We start from the raw sequence: 19,270 nt of genomic DNA, 5'->3' as shown, positions 1-19,270 counted from the left end.
GTAGCTCCTCTATATGTTATATGTGTGGTTTGGTTTTTCTGTGTTTGTCTGTAATGTTTGTCCTTTTTTATTTGAAATTTAATAAAAATGTTTTTTTTTTAAAAGAAGTAAAAGGAAGGAATATAAAGTTGATTTATTTGATCAAGGTTAAAGTAAGACTTTTTTCAATGTCTTTGCAACCTTTTATGGACTTTTTGCTGACACTGGGATGGAAAATTTGTTGTTTTATAGTTTTACTTATAGATAAGGGCTTTGATACAGGATGAAAAAATTCTGTTTAACTTTATAGGAAGCAAAGAGTTATTAAATTTGTTTACATTTGTGATGAAGATCAGAAGTTTACGTATTTCTTCATTTTTTATTTTTTCCTGCACTTTTTATTCTTTCCATTCTCTTTCTCCAATTTAGTTTATATTAGTTTTTACTGTTGTAATTATTAAGAAAAATTATATTTAAAAAATAACCAGAGAGCTTAGCAGTAGACACAAATAGTGTTGTAATGCTTAATGTGAGCTTAACTAGCCTCTCATTGAATGTTCCTCCAGGCTCTTATTAAACAGGATAATCTAGATGCATTCAATGAGAGAGATCCTTACAAAGCTGATGATTCCAGAGAAGATGAGGAGGAGAACGATGAAGACAATAGTCTTGAGGGGGAGACATTTCCTCTTGAGAGAGACGAAGTGATGCCTCCCCCTGTACAGCACCCTCCAACTGATCGACTGACATGTCCAAAAGGTTTGCCTTGGGCACCCAAAGTCAGGTCAGTCCTTAGCCAGGATTGTTGAAATGAAGAAAAACCTTTTAAGTTTAAAGATCAGCTTCTTGACCTTCAGATAGTGAGAATAAGCTGTGTATTTACAGTGACAGTCTTTATAGGGTGGTGATTCGGGGAAAGTTTGAATTGGGCAATACTTTATCTATTTCCTATTGTACTTCCAGGGAGACTTGGTTTGCATAATCTAGATGCATGGCTACATGGCAAACAAAATATACCAGCAATTATATATGCAGGGCATTCAAAAAATACAATGGTACCTCTACTTACACACTTAATTCGTTCCATGACCAGGTTCTTAAGTAGAAAAGTTTGTAAGAAGAAGCAATTTTTCCCATAGGAATCAATGTAAAAGCAAACAATGTGTGCGATTGGGGAAACCACAGGGAGGGTGGAGGCCCTGTTTCCTCCCAGGAGATTCCTAGAGAAGCCCCATGGAGGCTTCTTCCCACCTTTTCTGGCCCTGTTTCCTCACAGAAGATTTGTAGAGAGGCCCCACGGAGGCTTCTCCCCGCCTTTTCCGGCCCTGTTTCCTCCCAGGGGATTCCTAGAGAGGCCCTACGGAGGCTTCTTTCTGCCTTTTCCGGTTACAGTTTCAGAGGCTCGGGTTTGTAAGTGAAAAATGGTTCTTGAGAGGAGGCAAAAAAATCCGGTTCTTATCTAGAAAAGTTCGTAAGCAGAAGCGTTTGTAGGTAGAGGTACCACTGTATTTAGATCCCCTTCACTTTTGTCAATTTTGTTGTGCGATTATGAAATGTGATATTTCAGTTTTTTTCTTTTTTTAAAATAAATTTAGTAAATTTACAGACATCTAAAATTCTGTTTTCACTTTGTCATTATGGGATAGTGAAACAAGAAAATAAATAAATAAAACAAGAAAATAAATAAATTTCAACAACTGTGGAATCAGGCTGCAGAATAACAAAATTGACAAAAGTGAAGAGGGTCTGAACTGTTTTCAAATGCACCATGTTTTTGGATTATGAAAGACAGAGAGATGCTATAGAATCTCTCAATCACCATCTTCGGTCAAGAAAAGCAACAGCACCAGAGGCTGTTTAAAGTACTTTTAGTACTTGAAAGTACTAAAAGCAACAGAGCTATTCTGATATATGCAATATCTGCTTATTTCAATGAATTCAAGGGATGGCTAATTAATAGTTAAGGATCAGTGATGGGATCTAAAAACCATTGCTACCAGTTTGCACTCGCGCATGACGCTTTACAGGTGCAGAAGCGTCCGGGGAGGTGGGTGGAGCCTCCCGCCGCTACCGGTTCCTAGAAACAGATCATATTGGTAGCAAACCACAGCTGGTAAGGATATGGGTGTTATGTACAATTGCTCTTAGATATAGAGTTGGAATACATCTAAAGCTGGCACTAGCTAGTCCCTACTCTACTGAGATTTCTGCTCAGTTTGATTGAATGTTGATTTGGTTTCTTTTCTGTAGGGAAAAAGATATTGAGATGTTTCTGGAATCTAGTCGAAGCAAATTCATTGGCTATACCTTGGGCAGGTGAGTTACAAAAAGCTTAATTTGCATGTTGGCCATTAAACTAAATTTAATTGTATGTAATGTCAAGCTGGTGCAGAAGTTGGGGGGGAAATTAATGGCTTGCCATACTATCAGTAAAAGGCCTGATGTTTATGGTAATTTGGGAGGGGTGATTTTCATGAGGGAACAGATGCAGTCACAAAGTATTCTTTCGAGAGGTTCAAGGCCATCCTTTGTACATCACCTGGGCGGAAGTGGAAGGAGAGTTGCCATGCTGGTACAACCTGAGTGGGCAACGTGACAAGTTTGGAGGTATGGGCCAAGGGATGTGAGCTTTCAACTGGGTGGGAAATTTTGGAAGCTCAGATTTGGATTTTCCACTGAAGATGCCAGAATAGCTCTGGCAATAAATTGGAACTTTAAGGAATGTTTAACTTGGGCTCTGATTTAAGTTTGGATGCTATCTGGAACCTTGATGTGTCATTTGAATTGTGTGTGTGTATATGTATACAAATATTTATACATGTTATGGTGTCAGAATATGAAGTTTTAATGTCTTAATCATTATTGTGATGTACGTATAAATTTCTGCTCTATTATTGCACAATATGCCCAGCACTGGATTCCCCGCTCTCTCTTTCAAATAAAGTCATTTCAAAAGTATAAATAGAGAACTACCTTTTTTAGAAAACTTTTTAAAAAGTTATTTTGTGTGTATAAAATGTCCTCAGGTACAACCACTCCTTCAGTAACCTTTCAGTCTTAAAGCAGCACTAAATGCGGGACACTTATAAAGATCCTCAGAATTCTGGCTGATACAGCTTCTCCAGTTGTGTAACCACCTGGTTTGCAGTTATTAATATAGTATAATTTAATTTATTTGATTTATAAGCCGCCCAACTCCTTACAGACTCTGGGCAGCGGAGTCCATAATTATGATGTTCCAGTGAGCCATGGTCATGTGATTGCATTTTCTGATGTTGCCTGCCAACTTCGCACAAGCAAAGTGAATGGGGAAGCCGGCAGGACATTGGAATTTACAGTCATATGAGGTCCTATTTAATAATGGCAAGGAAACTGTCAGAACTGCCATCAGTAAGCAGCATGGTTATGTGACAACATACTTTTTAGCCATGTTAACTAATGATGGCCTAATTGCTATTCTAATCTGAGGACTACCTGTAATTTTGGGGAGGAAGTGAGGGGCAGGATGCCTTTCAGGCAGTCTTGACTCCTGATGACTCCATGAAAAAGTCCATGCAATTTTTTTAGCAACTTTTTTTGGAAATACCGTAGTTTGCCATTGCCTTCTTCCTAGGTCATCCGGCTGTCCTTGAACCAAAAATGGAACTAGATCTCACAGTCTTCTGATTTCTTGGCTTGTGCTTTTAATGGCTACTTCAAACTGACTCTCATAATTCTTTAAGAAAGACATAAATATTATTAGCACTAAAATATGTATACATACAGCGTGACACATATATAGTGTCTTTAGAATTTCAATTTTTTTAAGTTGACTATTTTATCCAACTTTTATATTTTTTTCTTGCATAGTATACTGGGCTGAATTCATGTCTTTCTGTAAAAGCCATTGTTTGTAACACTCCTGTTTAACAAAATAACCAGTTTCTTTTCTTTCTTTTACATTTTTATCATCAGCTGATTTTTTTTTCAATTTCCTTTTTCTCTCCAGTGACACCAACACCGTAGTGGGATTGCCAAGACCAATTCATGAGAGCATCAAAACTCTAAAATTGGTGAGTTTCCTAATTGCCCCTGTTTTTCCACTGGGAGGCTTAGAAAACCTCTCACAGAGGCGCTTGTTTTCAGATGTATCCCATCTGCTGCTGCTGTTGCTGCTACTTTCTCAGACAGTGTTTGACAGTCCCGGAGTAAATTTCCTGTGTCTTGTTACTTTATAGCACAAGTATACATCTATTGCAGAAATTCAAGTTCAAATGGAAGAGGAGTACCTGCGTTCTCCCTTGTCAGGGGTAAGTGTCCTGGGAAGAATGCTAATATTGAAGAAAGGCATCTGTATGGGGAAGAGAGAGAATGATGGGAAGAAAACATATTCCTCTTGTAGAACTAGACTTGTCATTGACTTTTTTATCTGCAGATGCTGTGTGTCCTTTTATTTTTTAAATATGTTTTATCATGTATTCCTCCTTATTGCATTGATGCAAGATAGTCTGAAAAAAGACAGAAAGAGAAATGATTAAAAAGCATTTCTGCCCCTTCCTCAAATAAGAATTTCCACAGAGCTCATTAACTCCCATGAGAAAAAAAATAGCTATTCCATTGCATACAGTTGTTTGTAGGTCAAGATGCTCTGAAATTGTCTGTCTTTGGAAAACCTTTTTGGGTCAAAGGTTGATTTTGGCTTCGTTCTGATACAGAATAAAATATTCAAAATCAGGAAAGACTTAATGAACTCAATCTGTATAGTCTGGAGGACAGAAGGAAAAGGGGGGACATGATCGAAACATTTAAATATGTTAAAGGGTTAAATAAGGTTCAGGAGGGAAGTGTTTTTAATAGGAAAGTGAACACAAGAACAAGGGGACACAATATGAAGTTAGTTGGGGGAAAGATCAAAAGCAACGTGAGAAAATATTTCACTTAAAGAGTAGTAGATCCTTGGAACAAACTTCCAGCAGACGTGGTTGGTAAATCCACAGTAACTGAATTTAAACATGCCTGGGATAAACATATATCCATTGTAAGATAAAATACAGGAAATAGTATAAGGGCAGACTAGATGGACTAGATGAGGTCTTTTTCTGCCGTCAGTCTTCTATGTTTCTATGCCAGTTAGCTTTCAGTTGTGGGTGAAAAACACGTCGCAATCATCTGCTTCTCTTAATAGGGGGAAGAGGAGGTTGAGCAAGTTCCAGCTGAAATCTTATACCAGGGTCTTCTTCCTAGCCTGCCTCAGTACATGGTGAGTTGCAGTCTCTTTGGATGCGTATTCTCTCTTAAGGAGTTTTTGTCTCTTTCTTAATTATGTTGCATACCGTATTTTTCAGAGTATAAAATGCACTGACGTATAAGACGCACCTTAGTTTTGGGGGAGGAAAACAAGGGGGGAAATTCTGCCTCTGCCTCCCAGCAAACAGCATAGATGATATACTATGTTTGTTGTGTATTTCTGGGCATGTGTGCCTGACCCATAGAAACAGCAAAGAATTGGAGAAACATACATTATGGCAGTATATTAATGCCAGAAAGTCTTCTTAAATGTCACATTAACTCCTCCCAATTATTTAAATAGATCTACTCCAAACATGAATAAGTCAAGGTTTAATTCAGCTGCCTCATCTTAATACTGAAACAGGACACAGTTACATTTCAGATTATACTTTTACAGATCTTTAAAATCGGTGTGGCTTTCTGGAAGTATACAATATTCTCTGCTATTTAAAAGAAGATACAATAATAATAATAATAATAATAATAATAATAATTATTATTATTATTATTATTATTATTATTAATAATAATTAGATTTGTATGCCGCCCCTCTCCGAAGACTTGGGGCGGCTCACAACAATACCACTGGGCCTCTTCAGATCAGGCATTTATTTTAAGTAGCTTCTTCATTTTGTTATCTAGAACAATAATAAAGCAGTCTTTAAAAAGTCTAATAATTTGAACATTCTACAGACATTTATAGTTTAATGGCATCCAGTTCCTTGCATCCAGTTCAGCAGAAAATAAAAATCTGCCTCTCCCTTCCAGCAATTTCCCTACCTTGCAGCTAGTTTCAGTTTCACTTTAGCATGTTGCCTGCCTGCAGCCTCAATTCAGCTGAGGGTCGGGAAGCTGATAATGAGTTGCTTGACTTAACAGGTTCTGTTCTCTCTGCTGCAAGGAGGTAAATTGCTGGGAGGCAAAGACCAAATGGTGGGTGGGACCACATTTGTTGTATAAGATGCACTCAGGTTTTCACTCTCTTTTGGGGGGTAAAAAAAATGTGTCTTATACTCCAAAAAATACAGTAATTTCTCCCCTCATTTTCTTGTGGCAGAAATTAACTGCTTCCTTAACTTTATTCATATCCTGCCAACATTAGTATCTAGGAAATGCTTCAGACAGTCTTGGGTACAACATTTAACTACAACATTTAACTATTATTTGTAGATTGCCTTGCTGAAGATTCTGCTTGCTGCAGCACCCACTTCCAAAGCCAAGACTGATTCTATCAATATTCTTGCCGATGTTTTACCCGAGGAGATGCCGTAAGTTTTACTTGTAAGCCGGAAGCAAGCAGTGCACGTAATGAATGACGATAAAATATCCTCAACAGATAGCAATGTGATTATTTCTGATTTAGAGTTTTACTGATTTAGAATTTTGGATGTAAGATCAAAATGGCTTGCCAAGTTAGTCACATATATTGAAATAAAACATGCAGTAATATAACTATCCAACCTTCCCCCCAATTTTAAAAAGATTCAAAGGAGGGAGGTTTAAATAAATAAAACTACAACTAAATGCTGAGTTAAAGAGAGAGTGTATCTGAAAGAAAACATATTTTTATTTTTATTTATTTATTTATTTGATTTTGTTTTATACCGCCCTTCTCTTTAGACTCATGTTAGCAATAGCACTTTTTAACAGAGCCAGAACGTTGCCCCCACAATCCGGGTCCTCATTTTACCCACCTCAGAAGGTTGGAAGGCTGAGTCAACCTTGAGCCAGTGATGAGATTTGAACCGCTGACCTATCGATCTACAGTCAGCTTTAGTGGCCTGCAGTACTGCACTCTACCTGCTGCGCTACCTCGGCTCAAGTGTTCCTTCTTTGAATGGGAGTTCCAGTGGTGTCTTACAATGTGACCAACTATGTTTGGAAAGTAATAGAATGTATAGCAGATTTTTATTGTTGAATACATTGGGCTCGTAAAATCATAGACTGGATTTTCATTTAACCTCTTGTCAAAAAAGGGCTTTGCAAAACCTAGAAGCAAACAATGGCTAAACTGAAATTTAAATTAAAGTCTGACTATCAATAGCTGATCCAGAATTTAAATTAAAGTCTGCCTATGATATATGTACTATTACATTTAATATAGCAGTCACAAAAGTTAATACTGCTGGTCTGGTTTCCAGAACAACTGTGTTACAGAGTATGAAGCTGGGCGTTGATGTGAATAGGCATAAAGAGATTATTGTCAAAGCTATTTCTGCTGTTCTGCTACTGCTGCTCAAGCACTTTAAACTGAATCATGTATATCAAGTAAGTATGTACTGGTGTGAACTAATATCACTGGAAATGGGATGAGGGGATGGAAGAATCTGCTTCCCTAATATGCTCTGTTCTGTGTTTCTTCACCAGTTTGAATACATGGCTCAACATCTAGTGTTTGCCAACTGCATCCCGCTTATATTGAAATTCTTCAATCAGAATATTATGTCATACATCACAGCAAAGAATAGGTAGGTGGGAATGATGAGCATAGTATATGCATAGTACTAGATATATAGTCCTCGGAGAGGGGCAGCATATAAATCCAATTAATAAATAAATATAGACCTTATATATTTATATAAATAAATATATAAATAACAGGTCCTCTCCCAGGTTTTTGCTTTCAAGTAAATATACAGTAAAGTCTTCTATAGTGAGATGGGTGGCAAATAAGTTTAATAAATAAATAATAAATATGCTATTGAGAAAGGCCTGCTGAAGAAATGGCTGTACTTTGAACAAAAGATCGAGGTATGATTGTTAAATAAATGGAAATTAACATTTCTAATCTCCACAAATACTGGAATGTACAGGTATATAAATGATGCATGCTTTATCTAAATTGTCAGTCTTCTACAAAAGAAATTATTTCCACTTTCCAAAAGGAACCATAGATTCTAACATATATTGATATATACAAAGCCAGCTCAATATATTTTGTAGGAATAAAAGGTTTAGTAATATTTAATAAAATAGATGATGGGTTGGGCAAATCAATACTGGTTAATCTATCAGTAGACCATCTACAATTTTATTTAGTTTAAAAATAACAAAATTGATATTTTCCTTTGCTTTGTTGTACACCAGTTGAACTAATTCTGCAATCATAGGATCACACGGTCATTAACTTAATAACTTTCTTCATCTTACATCACTAGCAATTCACTCAGGCATTCTTATGTTTCAGCATTTCTGTTTTGGATTACCCATATTGTGTGGTACATGAACTACCAGAGCTGACTGCAGAAAGTTTGGTAAGCAAAGCTACCTATAATTTTATTTGGGGAGGCACATGTCAGAATCGGACAGAAATAACCATTACTATTACTAGCTCTGTTAAGTCTTCTGTTTTGGTAATATTTATTTTTGCTTTCCCTTACAGGAAGCTGGAGACAATAATCAGTTTTGCTGGCGGAACCTATTTTCTTGCATTAATCTTCTTAGGATACTGAATAAGTTAACAAAGTGGAAACACTCCAGAACCATGGTAAACCAGAGTATTTTCTTATGTTTGTTTATCACTATATAGATTTTCTATGTATGATGCTCTACTCTTGGCACTATAGGACATTTACCATAATCTCAATCCAGGGCATATAAATTATGACAGAGACAACAATGTAACTTAGATAACTGATCTGCTACTTTACCTTTTCAGATGCTGGTAGTTTTCAAGTCTGCTCCCATTTTAAAAAGAGCCCTGAAAGTAAAGCAAGCCATGATGCAACTCTATGTATTGAAACTTCTCAAAGTGCAGACAAAGTACCTGGGACGTCAGTGGAGGAAAAGCAACATGAAAACTATGTCTGCAATCTACCAAAAAGTGCGACATCGGCTCAATGATGACTGGGCTTATGGCAATGGTATATATCTTGCATCTGTCTCCTTTCATTGTCTCTACTCTTCCAGCCTCACTGTAAACCTTTCAGGAATGCTGATTTATTGGTAGCAGTCCATGTCCCTTAATGAATAGACTTCTCTTCCAAATGAGCTGTAATGATACTGTATATTGTTTTCTGCATGGATGTGCTTTGCTAAGACAAAGTATAGCTTCGTCAATTTATGTACACATCATCACAGCCTTAGTAAGGTGCTATTAATCAATGAAAATCAATTTTGCTGTTAAGTTAGTTGTGGAGAGCAAAAGTTTAAAAGCCATTTGGGTCATAATATGGTTGGTTGCCAAGTGAGCCACATGTTTGGATTTGGCATTTTTATCCTGAGTCTTTCCCAAGAACCTGGGATAGATAGATATCATTGTTTGATGGTATTGAAGATATTGTTATAGGATGTAAGTTATCTCAAGTAATTTTTATCAATTCCTATTTGTGGTGCTACAAATGTTTTGGAGTTCCATCCAAGGAGCCTTTTAATATTGGTTCCATCTTTGTTTTCATTTGGACAATCTTCTTTTTTACATTTTGCTATTTTCTCCTGTTCTTTCAAGAAATGGAATTTCCTTTTCATACTTTCTGTGCTCTCTAGATACTTCCATGTCCACTAACCAGACCTGTTTGTCTTTTTTATTGATGGTTCTTAAATCTGAGGTGTTATATGGCAGATGCTTGTCTGTTCGAATTCCAAAGTCCCAGAGTATCTTCATTTGCTAATACTTTGTCTATTGTCTAGTGCAGTGTTTTTCAACCAGTGTGCCGTGGCACACTAGTGTGCCGCGAGACATGGTTAGGTGTGCCGCGAAGCTCAGAGAGAAAGAAAGCAAGAGAGAGAGAAAGGAAGCAAGAGAGAGAAAGAGCGAGAGAGAGAGAAAGAGAACAAGAGAGAAAGAAAGCAAGAGAGAGAGAGATAAAGAGAGGGAGAAAGAAAGCAAGAGAGAGAGAAAGAGGGAGGGAAGGAGAGAGAGAGAAAGACATAGAGGGACGTAGGGAGGGAGAAAGAAAGAGAGCAAAAAAGAGAGGAAGGAAGGAAGAGAAAGAAAGAGGGATGGAGAGAGAGAAAGAAAGAGGAAGAGAAAGAGGGAGGGAGAAAGAAAGAGAGCGAAGGGGAGGAAGAGGGAGAGAGAATTTTTTTGTCCAAACTTTTTTTAGCCCCCCGTGCCCTGCCCCCCCCCCCCCGCTCCATGTGCCCCAGGGTTTCGTAAATGTAAAAAATGTGCCACGGCTCAAAAAAGGTTGAAAATCACTGGTCTAGTGGTCCCATCAGTTCTTTCCTGCAGATATTCCATTCTTGCTACTTTGTCATGCCATTGTTTATAGTCAGTCTGTGTGAATTTTACAGCAGCTATTATTACTGTTGAAGAAAAGGTGGCATGCTGTCTGTGTGAAATGTCATAAATGAGGAAATATGTACATTTTATCCCTAGAATTAATATTTCTTGAGTGTCTCCAGTGCTGGAAGTCTTATAAATAAATAATATTGTGAGCCTATGTGATAGCATTTTGGAACTCTGCTATCAACAATATTTAGTTGTGATGAGCAAGCAACTATCGTGAAAGAACATCTATGGGTAGTTCTCAGCTTAAAACTATTATTGGAACTGGAATTTCTACCATAAATCATGATGTTCATAAATTGAATTGGACCCAATTTTACAACAATTTTTACAGCAGTCAAATCACCACAGTAGTCAAGGAAATCACGTGATCATTAAACTAATAGTGGTCATTAAGAAAATCCAGCAATCCTAAGGAGTGTTTTTGCCAGCAAAATTGCAAATTATGATCTCGTGCCCACATGAAGTTGCAACTGGTCATAAATGCCTAGCAATTCCCCCACACCAAATTGTGATCACATCATTGTGGGAGTGGTACAATGGTCATAAGTGCAAATACAAGTCGTAAGTCACTTTTTCTGAGATTGTTTGAACTCTTAAATGGTTGTAAGTCAAGGACTTAGAGCAGGAGTCCCCAAACATGGCAACTCTAAGACTTGTGGACTTCAACTCCCAGAATTCTCCAGCCAGCTATGCTGAAAGTAACGGAAGCTTCTTAAATGTATTCTTCATAGAAATGGACAAAAAGCTGGAGCCTCAAATTCAGAAGCATAGACCATTACAATTAGGGTTAACTAGGAGAATGAACTGGGACAAAGTGCATTCTGGGAGAGCTTTATTTTCTCTGTGCAGCAGATCAGCAAAAGGTATTGCCTCAGATGTGTTTTTCCTAGGCCGATAAATATACCTCTTCCCCATAGAATAATATTTAATTACAGGGAACCACATAGCACAATACACATACTGCAAAAAAAAAGGGGAACTTGATTGAAGTTGTATTTTACCATTCCACAATACAGATAGTCTTTAACTTAAAACCATTCTTTTAGTGAACGTACAAAGTTACAAGGGCACTGAAAAAAGCAACATGGTTGGTTTGCACACTTACACCATTGCAGCATCCCCAGTGTCACATGGTCAAAATAGGGGTGTTTGATAACTGGCATATATTTATGACAGTTGTACTGTCCCAGGGTCACGTGATCACCATATGTAACCTTCCCAGCTGGTTTCCAACAAACAAAATCAATGGCGGTGGAAGAATCAATTTCACTTAACAACTGCATGATTCACTTAACAATGTGGCCAAAACAAAGATCGTATAAAGGTGCAGTTCCCTTAACTCCCTTGTTTAACAATGGAAATTTGGAGCTCAGTCATGTTCGTAAGTAGAGAACTACTTGTTTTGAACGAAAAAGTTCAGCTCTGGGAAAAATCTGTCTTTTTCTTATATGGAGAGAAATTTTATCGTATTTTCTCATGTCAATCTTTTCAAGTTACATATTTTCTCATGTCAATCTTTTCAAGTTACATTGTATGTGAAAGTTAGTTGTATCTGATGAGTGTAGGTATGTCTGTTTCTGAATGGGAATGAATGATTAGGTTTTTAAAATTTTAATTAGTTACATTAATTGGATTTAGATATTTGTACTGTATACTGTGGGGTTTTTTTACATGTTGTAAGCTGCCTCGAATCCTTAAAGAGGGGCAGCATATAAATCCAAATAATAACAATAACAATAGTTTATATTGTGCTTATACCTGTTCCTCTTGGTTGATGATCCAAAAAGGGAAAGTAATAATATTGCAGTAATGATAATAATTTCAAGTAATAATTTCATTTGTAGACCTTTCCTCTTCTATCACTCATGTAAGCCACCTTTGACAGGCTTGTAACCCACTGCTGCATCTCAACTCAGCTGTTCAGGGACAAATTGTATTTTATGTAATTGTGGCACTATTATTCACTGAACACCCAGGATTTCTTCGTAAGCTGTCTGAATATTTCTAATGTGGCAATGTAGCTGCTTTCAGTTAATTGCATTCATTGATTGTCTGCCTCATGACCTCCACAGATCTGGATGCACGTCCGTGGGACTTCCAAGCTGAAGAATGTGCTCTGCGGGCCAGTATAGAACGCTTCAACTCTCGACGCTATGACCGGGCACATAACAATCCTGATTTTCTACCCGTTGACAACTGTTTGCAAAGTGTGTTGGGTCAGCGGGTAGAACTGCCTGAAGATTTCCAAATGAATTATGACTTGTGGCTGGAAAGGGAAGTTTTTTCTAGACCGATCTGCTGGGAAGAGTTGTTACAATGCTGATTTCTAAATGGAAAATCTTTCAAGACACGGAGCTAATACATGTGCCCAAAGATAATGTTCCTGATCTACAATCAACCAGGCATAGAGGAAATAAAATTGTTCTGTGACTTATAACCAGCAGTTTTTCCTTTTCCCTCCAGGTGGCAGCATGTAATAACTGACAATGGCTTTCCTACATCTTTGGGGCTGCTTTGGTTATTGATTGCTAAATAAATATAGAGTGGCATAGCTTGAGCCCTGGGCCTGTTGCGGCAAAATATCAAATGCCGATGCTGTTGTTCAGTAACCATGGACAACTATTCTGTCCCAAAATTAAAATGGCAGCTTTTTCAGCTATACCCGCTATCCTTGTCCCAGAATGGCAAAGTAACATAATTTTCTTACTAGCTTCTAAGAGGAAAAAGTGAATTGGGAAGAGGAGGGGATAGAAACCTATCTAGTACATCTGTTTAAGGGGAATAAAAACTGGAAATAAGATGTATATAGTAGTGCCACAGAATCCTCAGTTTCTGGGACAAGGTTGATTACGTAGGTGCTATGGTGTGTAAACGTTATTCCAGGCTTATCTCAGTCTTGAAAGAAGAGAAAAAAAGCACCTGTTTTGAACATGGGTGTTTTCCCAACTTGTGCCTCAGATTGAATCAAACTTTAGGTGAGTCACACTCCATGTTATTGAGATTGATAAATATTATTGAATAGTAATATCAAATTTGTGGCATTTTGAGAGAGAAAACATACCGCTTTTATGTTTTCTAAACATTCTTTTTCCTGTTGTAATCGTCTGAAATCTGAAAGGTTGACAAATGAGTGTTGAGCACAGCTGCGGATGCCTGTGTGGCTTTCTCAATTTGGCTTAGCTTGATATACTCATTCTCGGTTTCCTCAGTCTAATCTTGCAGAGCCAGACAGCTCTATCCTCCATGGATGGTCCACTTCAATCTAATGCCAGCAAAGAGAAGTAGGTGTTATTTCCATTGCTGTTTTGTATGTGCAGTTTCTGAGTCCCTGCTAGCTACATTGGTGGTAGCTGCCTAGAGTTCCTAGGGAGATGGGTGGCATACAAATTGAATTGAATTTAAATAAATAAATAAACAAACAAATAAATAAATAAGGAATGAGATGAAAGACAAGGCATCTACTCAAAGAAAGTGATAAAACACATCTGCTAATTGTGTGGATAATACCTGTTTCCTAGGAGATAATATTTCCTGTTCTGACAAACTAAATCTCCATAGCTTCAATTGGATTTGGTTATATTTGTGAATAGGAGCAAGCAAAATACGGCTCTCTGTGTGGCATGTTAGTTTTCTAAATGGTTTTATAACCTGGTAATAATTTTGGATTGCAATCCCAAAGTGATTTACTTGGAAATAAGTCCCGACAAAATTAATATTCCAAATCAATATGTTTAGGGCTGGAGTTGCATTAAAAGACTACTCCAAAGCCAAAAGTGTTTTCCAATTAACCTGATTTACTTATACCCACATTTTCCTGTATGGTTAACGGAGTTATGATTGAAATTGTACAGTGTTCCTTAACATAGAAAGAATAATAGGAACCAAAGTTTATTTTATCTATTTAAGAGTAATAGTTAAGTTTAGCAAATATTTAGGACACTTCAAACAAAATCATGCAGGAAGCTAATGTAAGAGTTGTGTTATAACAATAGCCATTTCTTACTTTTCAATTAAAAAGTATCCTTTTACTTACCTCAACATTGTGAATAGTATAATGGTGATATACAATTACATGAAAAAGCAACAAACATTAAAACAGCAAAATACCTCTTATTTTATTCTCAGTGCTTGCTTATATTATATGCTTATTAATACCTCCTGCATTTTTCTACACACTTTTCTACGTGAAAAGTATGGGCTGGAGAAAGTGGGTATAACTTTGTAATATAGGAATAAATTATTGAAGGCATCATTATTTCAAATGTTATGCCTTTCTGTTGCTGCACTGAAATTCATAGGAAATCCATCCATAGATGAAGAGTATTAGCGTGATGATAACATTTTCTTATATCTGCATTTGCAAAGAGATGCTACTCACAAGGTCACTCATGTCTCTGTGGCAGTTCTCCAATTGAGATAGAAATTAAATGTGTTTAGTAGAAACAGAGCTAAGAAAGCAATATCTCCTTCCTATGTCATATTAAGAAGGATGGATCTATCATGTAGTTATTAGCATGAAATAGGATATAGTTGTAAATAGCACTAGTTTGCTACCTCATCTGAGAAGAGGTAAAATTGATTTCCCCATGTTTTTTGCAGGTTAGTAATCCAGCTTCTATACATTCTTCTTTCTCTGCCTCTGGGATCATATTCCCCGTGTGTGTTTGTGCCTAAAATCCTACAATTATAGCCAGAAAGAGATATGTATCAATTCTTGCTTTGCCTTGATGGCTATCGGTTTCAGGAAGACAAGAAGTGAACTGACCGGCTGGGAGGTTGTTGTATCTTGACAGTTCATGCTACTGACTTTGCCTGTTTTCCACCTATTTACATTTTTTACAGATAGGTAGAGTTAGGTAGGGTAAGGGTTTATTTTTCCAGTGTTGAAAGTTAATGCATATTTTAATATGATTTCAGTTGTCCCCATATTAAGGGTTGTTTTTGTTTGTTTGTTTTTTGTCAGTACTTATTTATCAGTGACTAGCCCTCATAGTTAATGGGGCCAACTGGAGAACAAGCAAGTTGCAGTCTTGATAACTAATAGAGTGGGGTAAGGTGGGAGATAACCTGTCCTTCTCAAAACACATTTTGAGAAATCTGATGGATGTGATACCAAATCAGAAATGATTGTACGATCCTCAGTAGATCATAACTGTTGATAAAGAGGTTTTTCATCTAAGTATTGAAGGATTTGCATATTTCAGTTTATTTGCTCTTTTCCATCTTTTGTTAAAAGCTGAGCATGCTTAATAAATCATAATATATTTTGGGGGAGCCTCTTACCTGAAATGGTGGATTAGCACTCACCAGGATGGTTGTTCTAATAATATAGAAATCTCTTTGGATGAGTTTTAACAACTTATATTACATTTGCACACAAGAAAGGATTGTTTTTACTTGTTTTTATAATTATGAAGATAATGACAAGCTGGAAGTGAGTCAATTTTACCAAATAAGATTTATTGGTAGCTTGCTATAAAAAGTCAGATGTGATAACCCATATAAAAAATAGGAAAGGCCACTTCAAATGATTCACACTTCCTACATAGTCTTTTTTTCTTCAAGATTCTTAGTACCGTAGTGATGACTTTTTGACGCTTGAATAAGTTTGTCTTATTATAATTGGAATACAGGGTGTTATTTTGGCCTGGCAGTGCTGGTCTGTCAGAAAGCAAAACAGTCTTATGGTAAAATTGATCTAGTCCCACTAAGTGCAATCTTTCCTTAATTTAGCCAGAGACTGACAAACTGAAGCCCTGGCTTTGCAGGTAATTTAAGAGCTAATTAAAATTATTACCAAATTGTAATGTCCCTTTGGAGGGAGAGGGGGGAATAGGGAGAACTAAAATGATCACAGTTCTTTTCTTGGCCCAGAGAGCAATTCTTTGCCAGACCTGTTTGTTTAGTCCTGACTTAAAGAAACTTATCTCTTCAAGTCAAGCAAGACTTACTAGTTGTCCTACACAAGAACACAGTATGCCAGTAAAGGCAGGAAGGAATTGACTCCAAAACTAGAATTTACAATTTATATATTATATTCCTTCTCATCCACTCAAGTTTGGGGGTCATTCTTTCCTAACTCTAGTCCTTCATTAATAACACAGATATTTGGAATTGGGCCTTTCTTCTATGTGAAGATGAGATCTATACCCAAAGAACTGGAGTGAAACTTGTAACCATTTTAGTGGGGTGGGGAATTGATTGGAGAGCATGATCAGAGCTGTTCTTTCTGCGTGTTGTTACAATTTGTAGTGTAAATATCAATCACAAGAAGACCTGCAGAATCCTCGTTCTTAAGGCTAGAATTTTGAAGGAGTTCCTGTAGATGAGTCAAATTCCACAGTTTGGTATAAGAGCGGAAGACAATATCCGGTCTCCTAAATCTGGAAGGTGAGGGGACTGGTCCTTGCCTCTTTAGAGTAATAGATCTGTGGGAGAGATCTATGTGGGAGAGCTCTTTGGAGAATCCCTTTTCACTTTCTTCAGAGAATCAAAATTGATGGAGGATGGCTGGATAGCTCTACCCTTATCTTTTGAGGCAGCAAAAGTGGTATTTTGTAGGGTAAAGCTTTAGCAGTGTGTGAAAAGATTAATCCTTGTGCCCTTTTCTTTCATTGTATTCAAGCATACCAGCATTTTGGATGGGGCTACTCAAAATCTCTAAATATTTTCTTTAATTCAGTGGGATTAGAAAACACCTCTTTTGGACTTCTATTTTGATACCGTTTCTATGTTAGCCCTCTCCATAAATTCTCTTGTTCAGAAGTATATATAATAAATTAAGAATGGCTTTAATATATTTTAGAAATTTCTCCATGTCTTCCTTCCTTGGAAATTTAGCTTCAGGCCCAGGCACAATTTTTTAAAAAGTTGTGTCCAAACCAGCCCAACTCATTATTTTACTGAGTTTAACTAAAGTGTATGGAATCTGCGTGCCAAGTGCCAAGCATTTTGCTTGGGGAAAATCCTCTCTTTCTGCTGCCTATAATCTTATTTTCTCCTCTTCCTCCTCTTCTTCAACAACAGGCTCAGGTTTCAAGAGCCACTTCACTAGGTAATTTGGCTTCCTAATTATAGCAATCATGGTGCCACTTCTGCTTTGATTCTGTAATTACACTCTCGCTTATTTTCAATCCAGCGGAGAGAAACAATTGAGTAGTAAATTTCTAGGAATTTACACCCCCAATTACCATTGGTCAAACTTTAAAATGATAGCCCTAAACATGGTTTCTTTTATAGCTGGTGTTGAGAAATGGGGGTGGGGGTGGGACACCCCAGCATTTTGTTCAGTTGGGTTAAGGATTGCAGTTTATGTATGCCTTATCCTGAACCATACTGAATTATTCAGTTTACAAGAGTATGAAAAGAAGGTGGCATCATCAGGCTTTTTTGGGTGCGTGTGTGTACAATCTCCCTGTTTTATTCATAATATTTTAGGGATGGTAGAAATGATTTTTTTCTTCTGTTAGTAATCCATATTTTTTTCAGGGGGCTTCCTCCACATCTTTTTCTCTAATTTCTATTAAGAGCTGGCTAGTAATGACGACAATGTGAGGTTTATTCCTTTATGCATGAAATTGACTGGATGACTTTGGGACCATTATGTAGTTATACAGTTTTGTGTTCTAAAAAACAAAAGAAATAAAAATCGAACAAGGGTGAATGATCCAGAATATCTTTATTGTGACTGTTGGGGGTTGGCCACCCAGAATCATTCTAAATGATGTTCATATACAGTGCTAAGTCAGGGTTTCTTCTGAACAAGCTATGGGACTTGGTGTTCGTATAGCAAAACTCTAACAGATTATATGCACATTGATTTATTGTGTTTAGATAGAGGTGCATGACCTAAAGCCTCAGGGTTCCCATCAATTCCTTTGAAATTGCTACTAAATTGTAAATGTTTGTGACATAATTAGAAAATTGTTAAATATACATAAACATGCTAATTGTAATTTCAATTAAATGTACATGAAATCAAAATTTGTCCTGGCTATGCATACTGATTTATCTTTATCTTGCCTCTTTCAGTTTTTGGTGCATAACTCTATCCTATCACTCAAAATCCAAGTCAATGTAGCAGGTTTTTTTTTTAATTTGTTATGCACCAAAAACTATGTAACAGCTCAAAAGAAGTTGTAAATCATGCTCTCAGTTGAACACAAACTCTGCTGATTTAGCTGTGTGTAGTAGAAGTGTCTATTATATTTTGCTTTTCTGAAATTGTCAATAACGGTAAAGTTACAGGAAGCCTATGGGAACTCAAAGAAAGCAGTCAGAACATTGCTACAATAACTTTGTTCTGTTCACTTTGATCCTATTTTTTTGTACCTTTGACTCTTTCAATATAGCAGTAAGCTGAAAAAATACTGATATTTTATGACCAATTAAAAGCATTGTTTCCACTGTGCCTTCTCTTAGACATTATTTATGTCCATTCGTTTAAAGAAATTTTCATTTACTTTTATAGTGCTTTAGTCAGGTATGGGGGGGGGTCTTTTATTATATCCTTAGTAGCTTGGTTCGTGTCTTTAATGGGGGATATGATCCACTTGGATTTTGAAGATCCAAGTAAAGTTTATAAATTCCGAATCATGACCATTAAGCAAAATCACTATCATTTCCTTTTTCTGTGCCTTTTCCTGCTGTTAATTTTTAATCAAGAACTATCTCTGGAGCAAGGCATTGTTGATTATACTTGGGGTGGGAGGGGGGAACTCCAAATGTCTGGAAGGGGAAGATCTCTGTTGACTATAAGAATTCCAAAGAAATAAATGTTCCTGAAATCCT

General features: G+C 36.9%; 1 protein-coding gene across 2 annotated transcripts in view; it reads left to right on the top strand.

The window, feature by feature from the left end:
- STRIP1 (striatin interacting protein 1) overlaps positions 1-18,890 on the top strand; it is a 35,951-nt gene extending 17,061 nt beyond the window's left edge. For both annotated transcript variants that reach the window (XM_070745104.1, XM_070745105.1), the window contains exons 10-21: positions 546-763; positions 2,230-2,295; positions 3,968-4,031; positions 4,197-4,268; positions 5,144-5,218; positions 6,418-6,515; positions 7,389-7,515; positions 7,615-7,715; positions 8,435-8,501; positions 8,630-8,734; positions 8,906-9,110; positions 12,553-18,890. In XM_070745104.1, the coding sequence (XP_070601205.1) occupies positions 546-763; positions 2,230-2,295; positions 3,968-4,031; positions 4,197-4,268; positions 5,144-5,218; positions 6,418-6,515; positions 7,389-7,515; positions 7,615-7,715; positions 8,435-8,501; positions 8,630-8,734; positions 8,906-9,110; positions 12,553-12,803 (1,449 nt within the window). In that variant the 3' untranslated portion in view covers positions 12,804-18,890. The remainder of the gene's footprint in view (positions 1-545; positions 764-2,229; positions 2,296-3,967; positions 4,032-4,196; positions 4,269-5,143; positions 5,219-6,417; positions 6,516-7,388; positions 7,516-7,614; positions 7,716-8,434; positions 8,502-8,629; positions 8,735-8,905; positions 9,111-12,552) is intronic.
- The last annotated feature ends 380 nt before the right edge of the window (positions 18,891-19,270 follow it).

The sequence above is a fragment of the Erythrolamprus reginae genome, chromosome 3 (genome assembly GCF_031021105.1).
Source record: "Erythrolamprus reginae isolate rEryReg1 chromosome 3, rEryReg1.hap1, whole genome shotgun sequence".
Taxonomy (NCBI): domain Eukaryota; kingdom Metazoa; phylum Chordata; class Lepidosauria; order Squamata; family Dipsadidae; genus Erythrolamprus; species Erythrolamprus reginae.
This window is presented reverse-complemented; position numbering and strand designations above follow the sequence as displayed.